Raw genomic sequence first — 17,586 nt, 5'->3', positions numbered from 1 at the left:
AAGAATATAGAGTATATAAGTATAAAAATATATTTAGAGATAAGAACTAATTAAAAAAAGTATTTATAATATTATAAATAATTAAAAATATTATAAACAACAACATAAAGATATTTGTACTTATCTCAACCAACTCTCAATGAAACATTTCATATTTTAGCAGATGATTGTATACTCTCTTCGTTCCATAGTAATGGGGGTGTTTCTTTTTGGCACGCAATCTAAGAAAAATTGTGTTAAGTGAGTTAATTAAATAAAGGATAAAGAAAAAATGAAAAAGGTAGAGGGATGAAGGGAGATTAAAGTAAGTGAGAAGAATATGTTGACTTTAATAAAAAAAAAAGGAATGACTTCATTACAATGGAACGTATCAAAATAACAAAATGACTCCACTACTATGGAATCAAGCGAGTACTATTTTAATATTTGATACATACAAATAAAGAAAAATGTAATACAACTATTTACAAAAGAAAAAAAAAAAGCAAACTATTTGAACAAATAAATAGTTCACCAGTTTTGATTAACAAAACATAAGTATTCATAAATGCAAACAAAAAATAAGAAAAATACTAAATTCAATATTAAACATAAATAAAAATTTTATTTATTTTTTAAAATAAATTCAATATAATAAATAGTAAAAAAATATTTTATAAAGTAATATATCAATTTAATTAATCAATTTATACTCCCTCCGTCCCACAATTAATTACTCCCTCCGTCCCGTTTAAGATGACACGTTTTCCTTTTTAGTTTGTCTCAAATAAGATGACACATTTCATTTTTTGGTAACTTTCTCTCTCCAATTTATACACACAACCACTTTTTTCTCACTCCTATTAAAATATCCATCTTTCTTTACCTCTCTACTTTAATATTTACCTCCACCTTCTCTCTCTCCAATTAAACACTTTAACCAATAACTCCTAAAATCTCATGCTGGCTAAGCAATGTGTCATCTTAGCCGGGACGGAGGGAGTACCATTTATGATAAAAAATGAAGTGTGACAATTATTATGGGACGAACCGAAATGTAAAAGAGTGACAATTATTGTGGGATTGAGTGAGTATTAATGAAACTGTAGAAAAATTTTCAAAACACGAAAAAAATATTTTTTTTAAAAAATGTACTTTATCTTGTCCTACTCTAAATTAATAATTTTCTCCTTCCTAATAAATAAAACATTTCAAATTCTAAACATATATTTAATATACCAAAGAGTAATAAAAAATATTCAAGAAATTAATATACAAATTTAAATATGTGATAATTAATATACAAATTAATATTAACATTTTTATTCTATTTTAGAAAGAGAAAGGCTGGGAATTAAATATAAACGACAAAGGGTTAGTATTGCCAGTTAAAAACACGATAAATAAAGGTATTTTTTGAGGTGATAATATATTAATATTAGTGCGTTTATTCTTCATAATGTCGTACGCACGTCCATCTCAAAATAATTAACCGACAATATTAATAATACAAATATAAAACAATTAGGAAAATAGGTTCACATATTTTTACTATGAAAACTTGTCTTGGATGATAATATCCTTGAATAACTTGAAAGTATTTACGTTTATTACCTCAAAATAAAACGCATCCATATGTTTTAAGTATTCAAAATATATACAAAGTGCAATAAATTAAAATCTTACTTAGAACCTTGCTTTATTATAATGTAATAATAATAATAATAGAGTTTTAACATAAATTCTACTCCCTCTGTTCCATAATAATAGGGGCGTTTTTCCATTTCCGTCCGTTCTATAGTAATAGAGTCATTTCTTTTTTTAGTAAAAGTTAACACATTTTTCCACACCTACTTTACTCTCTCTTACTTTTTCTATCTTCATCTCTCTATCTTTTTCATTTTTCACTTTATTCTCTCTTTACTTAACTCACCTAACACAATTTTTCTTAATCTCCGTGCCGAAAAGTTTTGCCTCCATTACTATGGAACGGAGGGAATAGTATTTAATTAAAAAAATCATTATTTATCTATACTAAACTATTAGAATCCAAATTATATGCCACATTTAAAGGCCCAAAATTAGAGCCAAATTAGTATACAATAGTAACTAATATTCCATGAAACCCTAAATCATTTCTCTCACTCCCCCTCAACGGCATCCTACCCCTTCCGCCGCCGCCTACCTCCTTCATGCGCCGCCGCCTTCCCCTCTCTCTCGCTCTCTCTCTCTCCGCCCGCCCCACCTGCCTCAAAGCACACTTCGTCAGCACGCCTTGCCTCGCCGTCCACCGCCGTGATTCGCCGCCCGCTTTGCTTCCTCCAAACCCGCCGCACTGCATAGCTCGCCCAGCCGCCGTTCCCCACCTTCCTCAGCCTCGCCGCCTTCGTCATCCGTCGCGGCTCGCTGCTGCCCAGCTGCCCTCACACGCCGCGCCACCGTCCTTCCTCATTGTTCCACCGCTAAGTCTCGCCGGCTCTCCTTCCGGCGCCAGCGAATTGAAGTGTGTTGTAGTTTTATTTTTTAGATTGATTTGGTTTAGTTCTTCATGGAACTTATAAGGTTATTTACAGATATTTCAATCTTGTGTGGGAAGCTATTGTTTGTGGTTGTATTGGACAATTAATTGGTCCAATAGCGAATTTTATTTTAGAAGATGCAGAATAAAGAAACCAAATAAAAAATTACACAGTCAGCCATCACTTTCCCGCCAAAAAGGGCAAAACTGACATTAATTTTTTTTTTTCAAAAACTCTCCCTTTATATATTGATAGATTTCTTGATTACTTAGTTTTAAAAAAAGGTTAATTAATTTTAAATTAAATAATATTTCCTTCTTAACTAAAAATTTCTTTTTAATCATAATTCATTTTCTTCCACTATCATCGATGCAAATTTAATAACTGTTTACTGAGTTTAATCTATAATTTCAATTGTTCTCTTTTATTCTTCTTTTTCCAATTTTATGCAAAATTAAATTTTTTTTAATTTGTCATATTTAATTAATACGTGACTATTATATTGGAAATATGACAAAAGACATGCTATGCAATACATTTGTAATTTAATTTGATTCAAGTACTCTATATTATTTTATAGATAATATACGGTACCATTTTGATTATGCATTAGACTAGTTTTATTTATAAATATTAATGCATATCTTATACTAGTATTTGTTACGGATGTTACTTTTCAGATAACACGGAGGTTCAAAATTTATACAGTTTACAATCATATGAGGGGCAATACACGATCATCTATGATTATAAACTAAAACGATCGAAAAATGACCTCTATATTTGGTTATCCGATTATGTATTAATTTTTTTTTTTTATCTCAACTCTCTATCTCTACATATACAATTCAGCCCCTACTAACAAAATTTTCTGCGTCCGCCACTGATGATAATGTCTAGTTTTTTTCAAAAGAGTGAACTACAAAATTGGCCCCTACGTATGATAAGTCGAACGCTAGAGGTACCCATGTTTTAAAAAATGCGTTGTTAGTCTCTACGTATGGGTATAATATCATTTCAGACCCTTTTTCACTATTTTGAGTCTTTTATACCTTTTTCCCTCACTTTTAACCTAAATGAATTCCAAAGGTGTTTTGGTCTTTCTCATTTTTGTTATTATGTACCATGTTTATTTTATATTAAAATATTATTTTCATTTAATCCATAATTATTGTAAATTTTATTAAATTAATTAATTAAAATACTTATCAATAGTTATTATAAGAATAATTTATGTTTTTATAAATAGTACTACCTCCGTCCCCCAAAATTTGCTACACTTTGACCCGACACGGGTTTTAAGAAATGTAATGTAAAGTGAGTTGAAAAAGTTGGTGAGATGTGGGTCCTACTTTTAAAGTATTAGTTTTATAATAAAATGTGAGTAAGAATGAGTTAGTGGAATATGAGGTCCACTACCAAAAATGGTAAAAGTGAAGTGTATCAAATTTTCAGGGACGGATCGAAATGGTAATATGTATCAAATTTTCTGGGACAGAGGTAGTATAATTTTTTTAAAGAAAACCGTAAATTATGTAATAGTAATTTTTTTTTATATATCATATCATCTATTACATGATTTACGGTTTATTTAAAAAAATTACTATTTACAAAACATATCTAACTGAAATAAAAACGTAAATCATTCTTATGATAACTTTTAATAAGTATTTTTATTTATCAATCTAATTAAATTTACAATATTTATGGATTAAATGAAAATAATATTTTAATATAAAATAAATATAGGCATAGTAATAAAAATGAAAAAGACTAAAACATCATTGGAATTACATTTAGGTTAAAAATGAGGAAAAAGGGTATAAAAGACTCAAAATAGTGAAAAAAGATGTGAAATAATATTATATCCATACGTAGAGGCTAACAACGCATTTTTTTAAACATGGGTACCTCTAGCGTTCAACTTGTCATACGTAAGAGTAAATTTTGTAGTTCACTACTTTCAAAAAAAGAACCACCAGAAGCCGTCTCGAAGAAATTGCTGTTGAATCATTGAAATGTAGAATTAATTACGGTGCATGCATCTCTTTCTTGGCAACAAAGGGAGCACACTAAAACATCTGAAATTTCAATATCTGTAACCCCATTTTCTGTTTCAATAGGCCTATATAAAATTCATTGTAGATCTTGAACAAGAATAGCTTCGGAAGCATGCAACAATTACGGAAAATTAGCATGTCGGACGACCTCAATGAAAACTAAACACCAATCCCAAACAGGAAGATAAAGGAAAATCCCAACAAAATGATAAACAAAAATGGCCTTTTCAAGAATCCTCCACCTACACAGGAAAGATTGGTCTCTCCTGCTTTACACGCAGATATACACAGCATACATGAGAGTCACAATCACCAAACCAGCTATTATAGGTAATGCTGATTATGATCTAATTCCACAAATGACAAGTAAATAGAAGATAGTGTAGCACTAATGTCATAATATTTTCATTATTACTGTAACAAAAGACTCAGAGAAAAAGTCACCAATCTACGAACTTATGTCGTAGGCCTGACATATCAAGGGCTCTGACTCCCGCTCTCATCCTCACCAGCTTTCTGTTTTACAACACTATCTTTCTTGGCCTCTGTCATAACACGCCCACTCAGTGGATCAACTGGGCGCATGTCTCTTGGACCTCCTTTCCGTCCCATTGCTAGCATGGGTGGTGGAGGTAACAGGCCTGCTCGAAAGAGAAGGCGCTGGACAGGATCAGAGGGTTGTGCACCAACTGAAAGCCAATACCTGTATGGTGATAGGAGAGATCAGGATAAACGAGAACGTTCATGCATTTTAGTAAACACAAAAACTCTTTTACTATCCGCAGCATCTGGAACAAACCTAAGAAGTTATGATGTCAATGCCAATACTAAATGTCATAACTGACAGTGTTGCAAGATTTGTAGACCAATAAAACTCTTTTAAACGTAATTGGCTTGCTGATGAGCAGCTAAGAGTACATGGACGGAAGTTTCCTATCTCCTCAACTAGCTACCCAAAATTCAAATTTTAAAATCATTTGTGTCAATATACTAAGTACATTTTGGGCAGTTTGAGATTCTCCAATAATTATACGAGGGATGCAAATCAAAGGATCCGTAAAAAGATATCACCAGAAGATTCTTATAAAATACCTAAGTTCGCAATGCACTACGCAACATCCTTAAGATATCAATTTTTCTTCATAACACATAGACATAGTAGATGAGATAGTTGAGATGAATGATGATAAAAAAAATCAAATTTGTTATACTATAAATCCACTTACTTCACTCTATCAAAGTTAACCCCCATCCTTTTACCTCCATCCTGACCTGCATAATTTGCAAATCAAAATTTATTAGCATTTCCTAGATTGAACAGCAGCTGAAATCAGCTTAGCATACGGCGCGTGAAACGAATCTGATGACGAAAATTACAAATAATCTTTGCCGAATTCACAAACAAATGTATTTCAAGTTCGGAATTAAACAGAAAAAATCAAGCATTGCGCATCCTTGCGTAATCAATAACTATGAAATTCTAGGGTTACCAGGTAGGGGATTATAGTATCCCAAGACTTCCAAATGTTTGCCATCTCTCGGAGATCGGCTATCAGCAGCCATCAATCTGTAGAACGGTTTGTTTCGACATCCAAATCTCGACAGCCTCAACCGCACCACCATCTCACTCTCTTTTTCTAACTCCGGAGGGGGGGAACGGAAACCTTCAAAGAGGGTTTTGGAATGGGTTTATATTTTCTGTGCAGATATTACACTAACGAAATAAGCAACGACGTCGTACCACTAGATCTATTTGGGCTTCCTTGTTAGGCCCATAGAATGAGCAGTAATTGGGCCCATTCTAAAACGTTATTCTTAGTCATTCCATTTCTTTCCCATCTTCCTTTCTACTCAGATTTTCAGCAATGGACAGGGAGTGGGGTTCTAAGCCGGGAAGCGGTGGGGCCGCCACCGCCCAGAATGAGGCCATCGACCGACGGGAGCGGCTCCGGCGACTTGCCCTGGAAACCATTGATTTGGCTAAAGATCCATATTTCATGCGCAATCACCTTGGAAGGTAAAACCCTAGAATTTTGGGCGTAGGCGATTTCTTCCTTACTTCGACTTCTTTGACGTGATAGTGTTGCAGCTACGAGTGCAAGCTCTGCTTGACTCTGCACAACAATGAGGGGAATTACTTAGCGCACACACAGGGGAAGCGTCACCAGACCAACTTGGCTAAGCGAGCGGCTCGTGAAGCAAAAGAAGCTCCAGCTCAGCCGCAACCCCATAAGCGCAAAGTTAATCTGAAGAAAGTTGGTAATCGATCAATTCAATTGCTTCCTTTTTACCATTGCCATTTTACTTTGTCGATGAATTGCCGTTTCTCATTTCGCCTAGCCAACTTTTTTCCCCCTTCTTTTCCTCATCGCATAATCTTTAGTTTGTAGAAAGTTATTTTCTGAGGGGTTAGTTTATAATTTATTTGTATCGTGAATTTGGGAATGTATGGAAGCAATAATCCATTTTATTTGAAATTTTCATATGCACTTATGTATGAAGATACCTTTTTCATTGAACAATGTACTAAAATGAGTTAGTGTACTGTGATATAAAATAATTTACACACATTGTAGAATATGTATTATAATTTAGAGAATTTGTTGCTAAGATAGTGAACCATCGTAGCTTCATATATTGTAGTAGCATGTAGTTAAGATATTTTCTTGTTGTGTCAGTTAAAATTGGTCGGCCTGGATATCGTGTGACCAAGCAATTTGACGGGGAGACCAAACAGAGATCACTGCTTTTCCAGGTAGGCGTTTTGTTCTTCTTGTATGTTTTATCATGCAAATCGAAATAGTCATGCTTGATCTTCTAATTGGGGTTTATCAGTTATCACCATGAGCTCATCCTTGTATGCAGTTAGTTCTGTTACTGCTTAGTCTGGCCTTAGCATGGGGCATTGGAGGATGCCATAAAAACCCATACCATTTTATAATCGAAAGCAATTTCAGCTTCTTACTGATTCACGTTAATAGCCAGAAATTAAGTAATGTACTTTCATTAAGAATTTTTATGTATTGGTCATTTCAGATAGAATATCCTGAGATTGAAGACAATACAAAGCCAAGGCATCGGTTTATGTCATCCTTTGAGCAGGTACCTTCCGTCACCGCAGCTAGCTTTATACATAATATATTGAATACAATTACTTACTGATTCTCTTGCTTCCCACATTATTTTTAGCAATGCACTTCTATATAAACTCACGTTACTCTCGATGCAATCTGCAGAAAGTTCAACCGTTCGATAAAAGATATCAATACCTGTTATTTGCTGCTGAACCATATGAAATTATAGCTTTCAAGGTAATAATCCATTCCCAGTCTGAATGCATCATATATGCAATTTACTTACTTGTACTGGTAAGCTCATCCCTCGATCTTTATCTTTTAGGTTCCAAGTATAGAGATTGATAAGTCAACTCCCAAATTCTTCTCCCACTGGGATCCAGACTCGAAGATGTTCACGGTATGTGCCACTTCCTTTGAAATTATGTACCATTGTATTAGCGATACTACAGTTCTAGCCCGCTCCAAGATTAACTGGTGAAGATCGCACGTCGCTGCTATCTTTACTCTTCAGGATCTTATACCTTACACACGTTGTCTTTGTGGGATGTTTGGATGCGCAGTTGCAGTTGTACTTTAAGACAAAGCCACAAGAGGCAAATAAACCTCAACCTGCTCCTGCAGCTAATGGGACAGCAGTTCCTGGTGCCCCACCTAGGCCTTTACCACCACCTCCTCCTCCACAAGGACTGCCTCCGCCACCTCCAACTGGTAATCCTCCTATGCCTCCAACTTCGATGCCTCCTCCTTTAGCCAATGGACCAAGACCTATGCCACCTGGTGGGAATCTGCCTGCCCCACCTCCTCCTCCTGTTGGCAGTGGTCCTATGGCAAATTTTACCCACGGTGCACAAATGGGAAGGCCACCTATGCCACCACCTCAAGGTTTCTTGGGGCAGCAAATGCAGGGTCATGGGATGTACCAACCCCCTCCACCTAACATGGGTTGAACCATCATATCTGCAACACATTCTGTGTAATATTATATGGCAAGCAATCTTCTGGTATAAGGTTGTTTTGTTTATATGACAAAGGCATGGTATTCTGCTACAATTGTGATTGCAGTTTGACGACTTGCCCTTATCTTTAAATCATTTTTGTAAGAAACCATGAGTGAGGATAGATATGGTCCATGATGTATAAGTGCAAGATCTTATGGCTTTGTTAGATGTCTATTAGCCTTACTGAAAACGAAGTGTATTCTACCATCTTAATATTGATTTTCTTCAAGGTGCTCAACTGTTAATGAATTCCTAATTCTGCTGCAATCTTGTTATCCACATTTGAAATTGCATCAAATTGAAGTGTTTATTTGCTAAAGAAATTCGTAGAATATAAGAACAAAATTACAGAGTTGACAGAACAAAATTATTAGTACATTATATACATCATATACAAGATCCACAAATTTTCAGCATATATTCCACTGGCAGCTTTTTTTGGGTTTAAGATTGGAAAACTTGATTTCTTCGTTGGCCGAAAGGACAATGAGATCAGTCAGGCCATCTAACCCGAGACGCCAATTGATGGAAACACCTTTTGAATAAATTCCAGGATGCGTTTTGAGTAAAATGTCGGATCAACATCCGAGATCTTCACTGACTCAAATTGCATGGATTTGTAGGCATGTTCTATTTTTTTGTTATAATGTAATCTTGCAAGATGTCAATGATACCGAAATATAAGACCACATCGTAAACCTCATGAAATGCCTCCATAGCATCATCCACATGAAGTTTCTCTGCTCTTGCTGGCATATTCATCCCATGTTGGATATGGCAGAATGTTGTTTGTACAAGTACAAGGCTTGCATATCTTGTTTTTATGGCCTCAATGTTAGAAAAGTACTATAGTTCTATTACAAGATGGACTTCTGGATTTCAAGTTTTCGATGCATACAAAATCTTCTGATCAGCTTATTAATCCTGGATATGAATTATTTAGAGGTGCCCACGGTTCCGGAACTGATGGTTACGGTTCGGAACCGCCGGTTCCGGTTTCGGAAATTGCCGAACCGGAACCGAACCACGAGGGTGTTTCGCGGTTATGGTTCCGGTTCCGGTTCTAAAACCGCCGGTTTCGATTTCGGTTTTGAACCGGCGATTTTTTTACGGTTTTTCACGGTTTTAAACGATCGGTTTTTGTGGTTCCGGCTTGGTTTCACAGTTTTCCGGCAGATTTTCACGGTTCTGATTTTGAACCGACGGTCAGTTCGAAATTTTTTGAACCTGAACCAAACCACAGTTCAAAAATCGATGATTTCGGTTCGGATAAATTCTCACGGTTTCTCTTCGGAACCGTAACCGGCGGTTACGGTTTCAGTTTTAACCGTCGGTTCGGTAAACCTTGGGCAGGTCTAGAATTATTTGGGTTGCTAAATTTGAATTTTTATTTTCATTGCAGTGCCAAGGCAAATAAGTTTGTCAAATATTTAGTTACTTCCTCTAACCCACCAAGTGTTTTCCACTTTTTTGTCATTTTGGTATGTTCATAAAATATTGTCCACTTTGCTTTTTTCCTTTTTGACAATGTTGTCAAATAGCGGATATAGCGGGGATATGGTGCTATGGCGTGGCGTTCGACAATAGAAACATCATCACCATGCCGATTTATGGCGTTTTTTCGTGGCGGCCACCATGGCGCCACCATATCCCGTCGTGACGTTTATTTTGACTATTTACCTCTAATTTTGACTTTTTTATCTCTAATTTTGATTTTATTTTAAAAAGAGAAATGACTACACTGCTACCGGAAAGTGTCAATATGTTAAAATGATTCTACTATTATGGATTGGAGGGAGTAGTATTTTACATTTCATTTGAGTCATTATTACTTTTCCAAGGGGACTAATATACGGAGGGAAATGCGGAACCATTGAATGCATTCGAAATTATGGATGTATAAGAAACATAGTGAAACCATGGATATATAATCTTGAAATAAATATTGAAACTGAAATTGATACAGAAAAAAAGGAAGAACCGTGACGAAGAGAGAAACAAATTCCTAACCCTCACGGCACAAATTTGTTCATTGTCGTCCCACAATATATAGATGAATATATAAGAGTTCTATTTCAATACAATTCTAAAACAAATAAAATAATCACTGCTTAAATAAATCTTAAATCTAAACAAATGAAATAGGAAATCAAATCCTAACTTACTCAAAATAAAATAAGATAATCATTAGAATAATAAATCAACAAAGATTGGTTTCATATTTTGTACGTATACATAAAGAAGGTGTTCATGTGGCGAGGCGATTGTCTTGAAACGTCTGGCCAAATTGCCAGTCCTGTGGGGCAGCTTGCTCTGTGACGATAGTTTTGCCGTCGCTCAATGTGATTCTAAAGGTTAGCTTCTTTCCAACAAGGGCCGCATTGGTATCCCATCTGTCTCCATAGTTGTGTTTCAATGCCGTCCATTGCATTCCCACTTTCACCTCTACCTTTATTATATCACCAGCGCCACCTACGTTTGTTATTCCGACCATGTTGAAATATTGATGCCCGGTTATTTTGAATCGAATTCCGCCCTCTCTCTTGCATGTAACTCTGTAACCCAAACACAATTAATTAAACTCAATGCTATTGGACAAAGAAAATTGTTATAGTAGGGGTTATATATTCTAAATTTTGTATAAATTAATAATATTCCTATATTTTGTTGTTCTGATAGGGGCTTTTGCACTTCATTTTACACAAAATACCAACAGAACAATAATGTTATAAAATTAAAAATAATAGAAAAAATTAGTTTGGGAAGGGCTTAGCCCTTCCTTAAGCACAGGTGTGTCCGCCCATGGCTATGTTATAATAATGACAACCAACGCAAATCTTCACTTACCTGCGATATTTGACGGGGACGATACCACCCTTATACTCGGCGATCTTGAGAAATGCGGGTTGGGACATATCAAAGTGCTCCTTAGGAGTATTGCACCAACCCTCGCCCCCGCCAGGGCAAAGGTCGGTGGCTGTCACATGCACCGTTGGCTGACCTGGTTTGCACCATTCGCTTTGTTTCCCTTCACCACATTTGATCTCGTAGCAAGCTCCGCATGTCTTCCCACCCTTGAACAATGCTTCGCTCAACGCTGTAGTGTGTGGACCGTATGTTTTCTTGTCACAATCCTCATACCCGCATGCTCCGCCTACACGTACCATCCATCTTTTAGGTGTATCACCTCAAAAAAAAAAAAAGAAAAAAGAATCACCTAGAGTGCCCTCAGGTGGGCCATAGAAGGTTGCATGAGCATCCTTCCATGGTCCAGAATCTTCTGCCTGATGCGCGGGATGAAGATTCCTATGAGGATTTTTGTGTTCAAGCTTATGTTTCGCGTGCGCATGGGCACGTTCATTTTTAGCATGTGGCTTGCTCTCAGCATGTTGCTCGTAGGCCGCTGCAACCATAAAAAATATTATGATTGATGACAAAATTGCTTGTAAGGTAGCTATCGACATTGTGAATAGATAATAAAAAAGTTGAGGAATCAAGTATTTATTTTTATATGTTATAGGTGTGTGTGATTCCACCGTAATAGCGGGGTATATTTCAAATGTTCCTATGAAAATATATAGCTTCTCCTTGGATTGTGGACACGCTTATATTAGTACACGCTGCTTATGGTGGGACGGAGGGAATACTTAATTATTATTCTTGAATCATGAAAATCATACTTTATAATTATAAAACAACTAAAATTCAAATAGGTGTAGAGAATGAATTTAATCAGAATGAAGAGATGGGGAATAGCTAATTAAAAATATTCAAATATGAGCGGAGATGAGGAATCAATTCAAGGTCCCCTTAGTTGTTAGGCAAATATATGTACCCCTGGCCCACCGTGGCTCCGCCGGTGGTTATACATAATATGTACGCATATGACGCATATTTCATACATATTTACATATATATAGTCCAGGTCTTGTTAGGTTGAGATTATTTAGCTAAATTGGGAAATGAGATGCAATATGAGCCACTAATCCACAAGCTAAACAAAATGTCAACAAATACAACATTATGTCAACAAGGGGGTAAAATTGTAATTTCATAAATTAAAAAAGCGTGAAACATCCAAACTGATTTCAAACCAGTTTCTTAAAATTTCTCTAAAATCTCTCGTCAAAAATCTCAAATCTCGCTGATCTTCATACAATTCGAATCCTTCAAAATCTGCAAAAACTCGCTGATTTTCAAAATTCAAACCGAAAACATTGAAAATCTCGCTGATCTAAATGACGAACGAAGAGGAAAATCGGAAAGAATCGGTTGAAAAATCGATTGAAGCTGAGGAACAGCAGTCAAAATCGGCGACGCATGAAGCTACTTCTTCAGGTTAAGAAATTGATTCAAATTTTAAGTATATTGCTTTGATTTTGGTGTTTTAAAAAACATCTCGATTTCGTTTTTTATGAATTCGATACTTGCTAAATTTTTTTGTTGATTTGCGATGGTAGAATCGGAACAGATTGCAAAGAAAAATGCTGCTGTAAGAAAAGGAAGAGAAGAAGCTTCACCTTCCAGTTAAGATTTGTTTAAATTTTTAAAATTATTGATATTTTATATACTAGCTATTGACATAGCTATAATAATATTCTGTTGACAGTAGTGTATTGTTGTTTGAATAGGTATTGACATAATAATATTGACATATTGTATGCTTGTTAGAGTGGCTGTAGAAAACATACAAATGTATGGCTGTAGTAGTATGTCAACAACTATTGACATAGGGTATGCTTGTTTCAATGGCTGTTAGGATGGCTGTACAAAACATATGTATGGTTTTAGTAGTATGTCAATAGCTATTGACGTATTCAAAGCTTATTTAAATAATAGTTGACATAGTCATATTTATGTAAACAGAGTATACTTGCCATAAACTTTATAAGATAATCAACAGGTTATGTCAACATAGTATGCTATGTTAATGACATAGCATACTTAATGCCTGAAATTCTGTTAATTGTGCTTGTTATATCTAATGAAATAATTTTAGTAATATACACACAATTGATATCTAATGAAATAATTCTGTTAATTGTGCTTGGTATTGACATAATAATATTGACATATTGTATGCTTATTAGAGTGGCTGTAGAAAACATACAAATGTATGGCTGTAGTAGTATGTCAACAACTATTGACATAGGGTATGTTTGTTTCAATGGCTGTTAGGATCGACATTTGTGTTTCGTTCAATTTCAGTGCCGAAATCGAGTTATTGTTAGGTTTATGCTATGTTAGCTTGTTGTGATTGAGGTAGAATGCGTGAATTAGATGTTTCTGCAGGCGCTAGTTTATTTGAATTTCGTTAGAATTTTTTTAAAACTCCAGCTAATGATTTTGTTCTTCATGTGAATTCGCGAAACTTTATTTTTGTGATTGTCCTTTATCAGAGGGAGCTTAGAATCAATTGTATATGCAGCTCTGCTACATGGATAGAGTTATTAAAGACAAACGTTCAGTTCCTCGCAATCTTCCTTTAATGAAAGGGTGGACAAGTCAACATTTGCAAGATAGAGAAAATGAGGAGATAGATGCAGGAAAATTTGGTTTGGGACTTATCCATAAGAGATATGTCCATAACCTGGAGCAAGAGGATGAGCAGGAAGAGGATCAGGAGGAGGAGGAAGAACAAGAAGTGGAGAATGAGGACGAGGAACAGGAAGAGGAGATGGAGGACGAGGAGGACGAGGAGTTGCCTCAAGAAAAAAAGTTCTAATGTTGATGACAATGGTGTTGAGTCTTCCCTGAATCTACTCCCAAAAGAATTCCTGCAAAAAGTAGTGAAAAACATTCTTATGATGAATTATGGGAAGATGAATCTTATCAGGGCCTTTACAGAAGCTCCCTCACACATCAAAAGTAAATTTGCTTTCGAATTGATGTGTGATATGGCTAGATCTGCACTTGGAAGCCAAACAAGTCCAATTGAATCCGTGAATGAAAAGTTTGTTAATTTGTCCACGTTCCTTGAAGACAAGGTTGATAATTTTGATAACTGGAAAACAATCAGCACTTGAAGATTTGACAGAGTTTCCAACTTTCAGATACGGACATCTCGTTAATAAAGTAAGTACATCATTTTGTTTACATATGTTTCTTTGAGTTGACATTAGATTACTCCTATAATATAGATACTAACGTTGTAAAACTAATTTAAAAGCAGTTGGCAGGAGAAAGAAACAGAGTAATTATCCCTACATCGCCAGTTTCTGATCCTAAAGGGGTGAGCCAAATCTCGTCTTTTGTATTTAGAATTAATTTGATATTAATTATAAATTACTAATTTAATAGGCTGTTGAAGAAAAAGAAGATGAAGGAACAAAAAAAGACACAATGGGTGATGACAATAGTGAATCAGCCCCTCCTATCTCAACACCAGGTGCAGGTCCAATGGATGACGCATATGTTGAAATGAACAAAGCAAAGCAACAGGAGAAAGGAAAAGAGAAAGAAGAGAATAATGTTAAAGTAAAGTAACTAAAACTAAGATTAAATAGTATATTGTTTTTATAAAATGACTGAATTGTTGTTAAAATTGCTTGAAAGTGTGGTTTAGATTTGGTTATAATTGTTATTGACATGATTTATGCGTGTAGTTGACATGTCTTATAATTGTTGTTGACATTAATTTTATTTACTGTTGACATGGTTCTGTGTCTAGCAGACATAGTATGTACCGTAATTTACATAAATCGTATGTGCTGTTGACATGATATGCACCATACTTGACATAATTATACTAGTTGTTGACATGACTAGTATATATAGTTGACATGATTTTTAATTGAAACTAACATGAATTTTATTTGCACTGACAGAAGACTGTTGTTCCATTCTCTGCGATTCCACTGCCAAAAGCTAGTGTAAAAAGGTATGATGATAAAACGCATTCCGACCCATTCCTAGGCTCTCCAGTTGACATAAGACCTGTAGATACAAAAACATACCTGGAAACTTATGAAAGAACTGTTTACTACTACATACTAGAAACAGAAGGAACAGATGAGTATGCATTATTTAATTATTTCTTTGATCATAAAAGTATTTTTAGTTTTCTATGCAGTAAACATACTTTATGAATATTGTTCATATGTAATTTGTATAACTTCATTTCAGAAATGCATGCGTTTATGAAGATGATTTTACTTGGGCGACCAATGAATTGTTTTTATCACTTAAGCCCCATGTAGAAATTAATGTGGGTGTAATTAACGCATGGGCTTCACACCTGAACAACAAAGAAAATGAAAGGCCAACAACATTACTTTCACGCTTTTTTATGAGTACATCTCCATGTGTAAGTAATCTTAAATTATATGTAAACTGTTTGAGTCAGATGTCTCCCTAACCAAACATGTTAAATGCAGAACTTCAATGTAACAAATCGGCAGGAAAATTGGGATGCTTTGACAGCAAAGAGCTCAGATAGATAATGAGGTTGAAAGAAGACCAGATTTCAACTGGAGAAAAATTGATTTGGTAATAAGATCTAACAATAATATCTATGTTAGAATATGAACAAGTATTCTATGAATATAATTTTATCTTTCATGTCATACAGGTCTTCTTCCCAGTTTGTGCAGATAACCATTACTACCTTGTAGTATATTAGATGAAGAAAAACATCATTGACATCATAGATAATATGAAGCCAGCTAAAGATACAGATCCGTTGAAGAATTATGACATTGATATTGGCTTAATGGTATGCTTTTATCTATGTTATAGACATATTCTCTACATTGTGTTGAAATACTTTGTATGTGTAGTTTAATTTAGTTATTTATATATTTTACAGAAAGATATGTTTGAAGCATACTTCATAGAGAAGAAATTGCTAGATCTTTCGGAAAATATAAACAAGTCTTCATTCAACTTTCTGAATTTAGAATGGGCGACAACCACAAACATAAAGGACTGCGGTGTCTATTTGATGAGGCACATGGAGACCTATGTTGGGAAAAATGGCAGTGATTGGGATATCGGCTTCTCTACGCGTAGTCTGAAGATTATCCAAGTACTCTGGGGAAGATATTGCTGCACGATGATTGCATCAATTTACAATAACCAGAGATCGCCAATGTTACAATTTGCTCATGATTGGATGGAAGCAAACATGGACAAACTGCTTAAGTTAAACAACAAATACAAGAAATTGTTTAGTTGTAGAAAGGGGAAGTGAACAAAAACTGATTTTAATGTTTGATGTTAACTTATTTTTTTGATTGAATTTAAAATGATTATTTTGCATTCTGACTTGTGAAATTAGCAACTTTATGCTAATGTTGTTAACTTTCTTGTTTTGGGATGGATTTCAAAACAACTACTATTGTGGTTTCTTACTTTTGAATGAATGTATATTTTCTGTTAATTTTATTATGATTCACATGACTTATTATTATTGTTGACATGACTTATAATTGTTATTGACATGACTCATAATTGTTGTTGACATGGTTCTATACGTACTTAAAATAGTAAATAATATAGTTAACATGACTATAACGTGTAATTGACATGACTTTTATGTACTGTTGACACTATATGAAACATAGTTGATATAATTGTTATTCACATGACTTATAATTGTTGTTGACATGACTTATACTTATTGTTGACATAGTTCTGTGCGTAGTTGACATGACTTATAATTGTTGTTGACATGAGATATAATTTTTGGTGACGTGGTTCTATGTGTGGTTAACATAGTATGTAATATATCTGACAAGGCTTTAACGTGTAATTGACATGACTTTCATGTACAGTTGACAAGATATGCACCATAGTTGATATAATTATTGTTGACATAGTTCTGTGCATAGTTGACATGACTTATAATTGTTGTTGAAATGATTTTGTGCGTAATTGACATTGTATGTAACGTAGTTGACATGGGTCTATACGTAGTTGACATGGCTTATAATTTTTGTTGACATGATTCTAT

The 17,586-nt window shown here is 34.8% G+C and overlaps 3 protein-coding genes across 3 annotated transcripts; 1 reads left to right on the top strand and 2 right to left on the bottom strand.

The window, feature by feature from the left end:
- Positions 1 to 4,743: 4,743 nt before the first annotated feature.
- On the bottom strand, positions 4,744 to 6,249 carry LOC125204366 (small ribosomal subunit protein bS16m/bS16c-like). Its single transcript, XM_048103016.2, has 3 exons — positions 6,049 to 6,249; positions 5,785 to 5,830; positions 4,744 to 5,261 (listed from the first exon to the last, which is right to left on the bottom strand). Exons 1-3 carry the CDS (start codon positions 6,179 to 6,181, stop codon positions 5,036 to 5,038), a joined length of 405 nt encoding a protein of 134 aa, XP_047958973.1. The 5' UTR covers positions 6,182 to 6,249; the 3' UTR covers positions 4,744 to 5,035.
- Positions 6,250 to 6,398: 149 nt separating this feature from the next.
- Positions 6,399 to 8,900, top strand: LOC125203497 (uncharacterized). Its single transcript, XM_048101849.2, has 7 exons — positions 6,399 to 6,575; positions 6,648 to 6,817; positions 7,237 to 7,313; positions 7,595 to 7,660; positions 7,795 to 7,869; positions 7,958 to 8,032; positions 8,196 to 8,900. The coding sequence occupies exons 1-7, from the start codon at positions 6,424 to 6,426 to the stop codon at positions 8,580 to 8,582; spliced, it is 1,002 nt and encodes a 333-aa protein (XP_047957806.1). The 5' UTR covers positions 6,399 to 6,423; the 3' UTR covers positions 8,583 to 8,900.
- A 1,735-nt stretch (positions 8,901 to 10,635) lies between these two features.
- On the bottom strand, positions 10,636 to 12,094 carry LOC125203569 (expansin-A11-like). Its single transcript, XM_048101950.2, has 3 exons — positions 11,851 to 12,094; positions 11,481 to 11,787; positions 10,636 to 11,188 (listed from the first exon to the last, which is right to left on the bottom strand). Exons 1-3 carry the CDS (start codon positions 12,044 to 12,046, stop codon positions 10,882 to 10,884), a joined length of 810 nt encoding a protein of 269 aa, XP_047957907.1. The 5' UTR covers positions 12,047 to 12,094; the 3' UTR covers positions 10,636 to 10,881.
- Between the last annotated feature and the right edge of the window lie 5,492 nt (positions 12,095 to 17,586).

This window comes from Salvia hispanica, chromosome 6 (genome assembly GCF_029641045.1).
Source record: "Salvia hispanica isolate PSC_SH4W2 chromosome 6, Shi_PSC_v1, whole genome shotgun sequence".
NCBI classification, from domain to species: Eukaryota; Viridiplantae; Streptophyta; class Magnoliopsida; order Lamiales; family Lamiaceae; genus Salvia; species Salvia hispanica.
The sequence above is the reverse complement of the archived record's forward strand: the minus strand, read 5'-3'. Positions and strand labels throughout refer to the sequence as shown.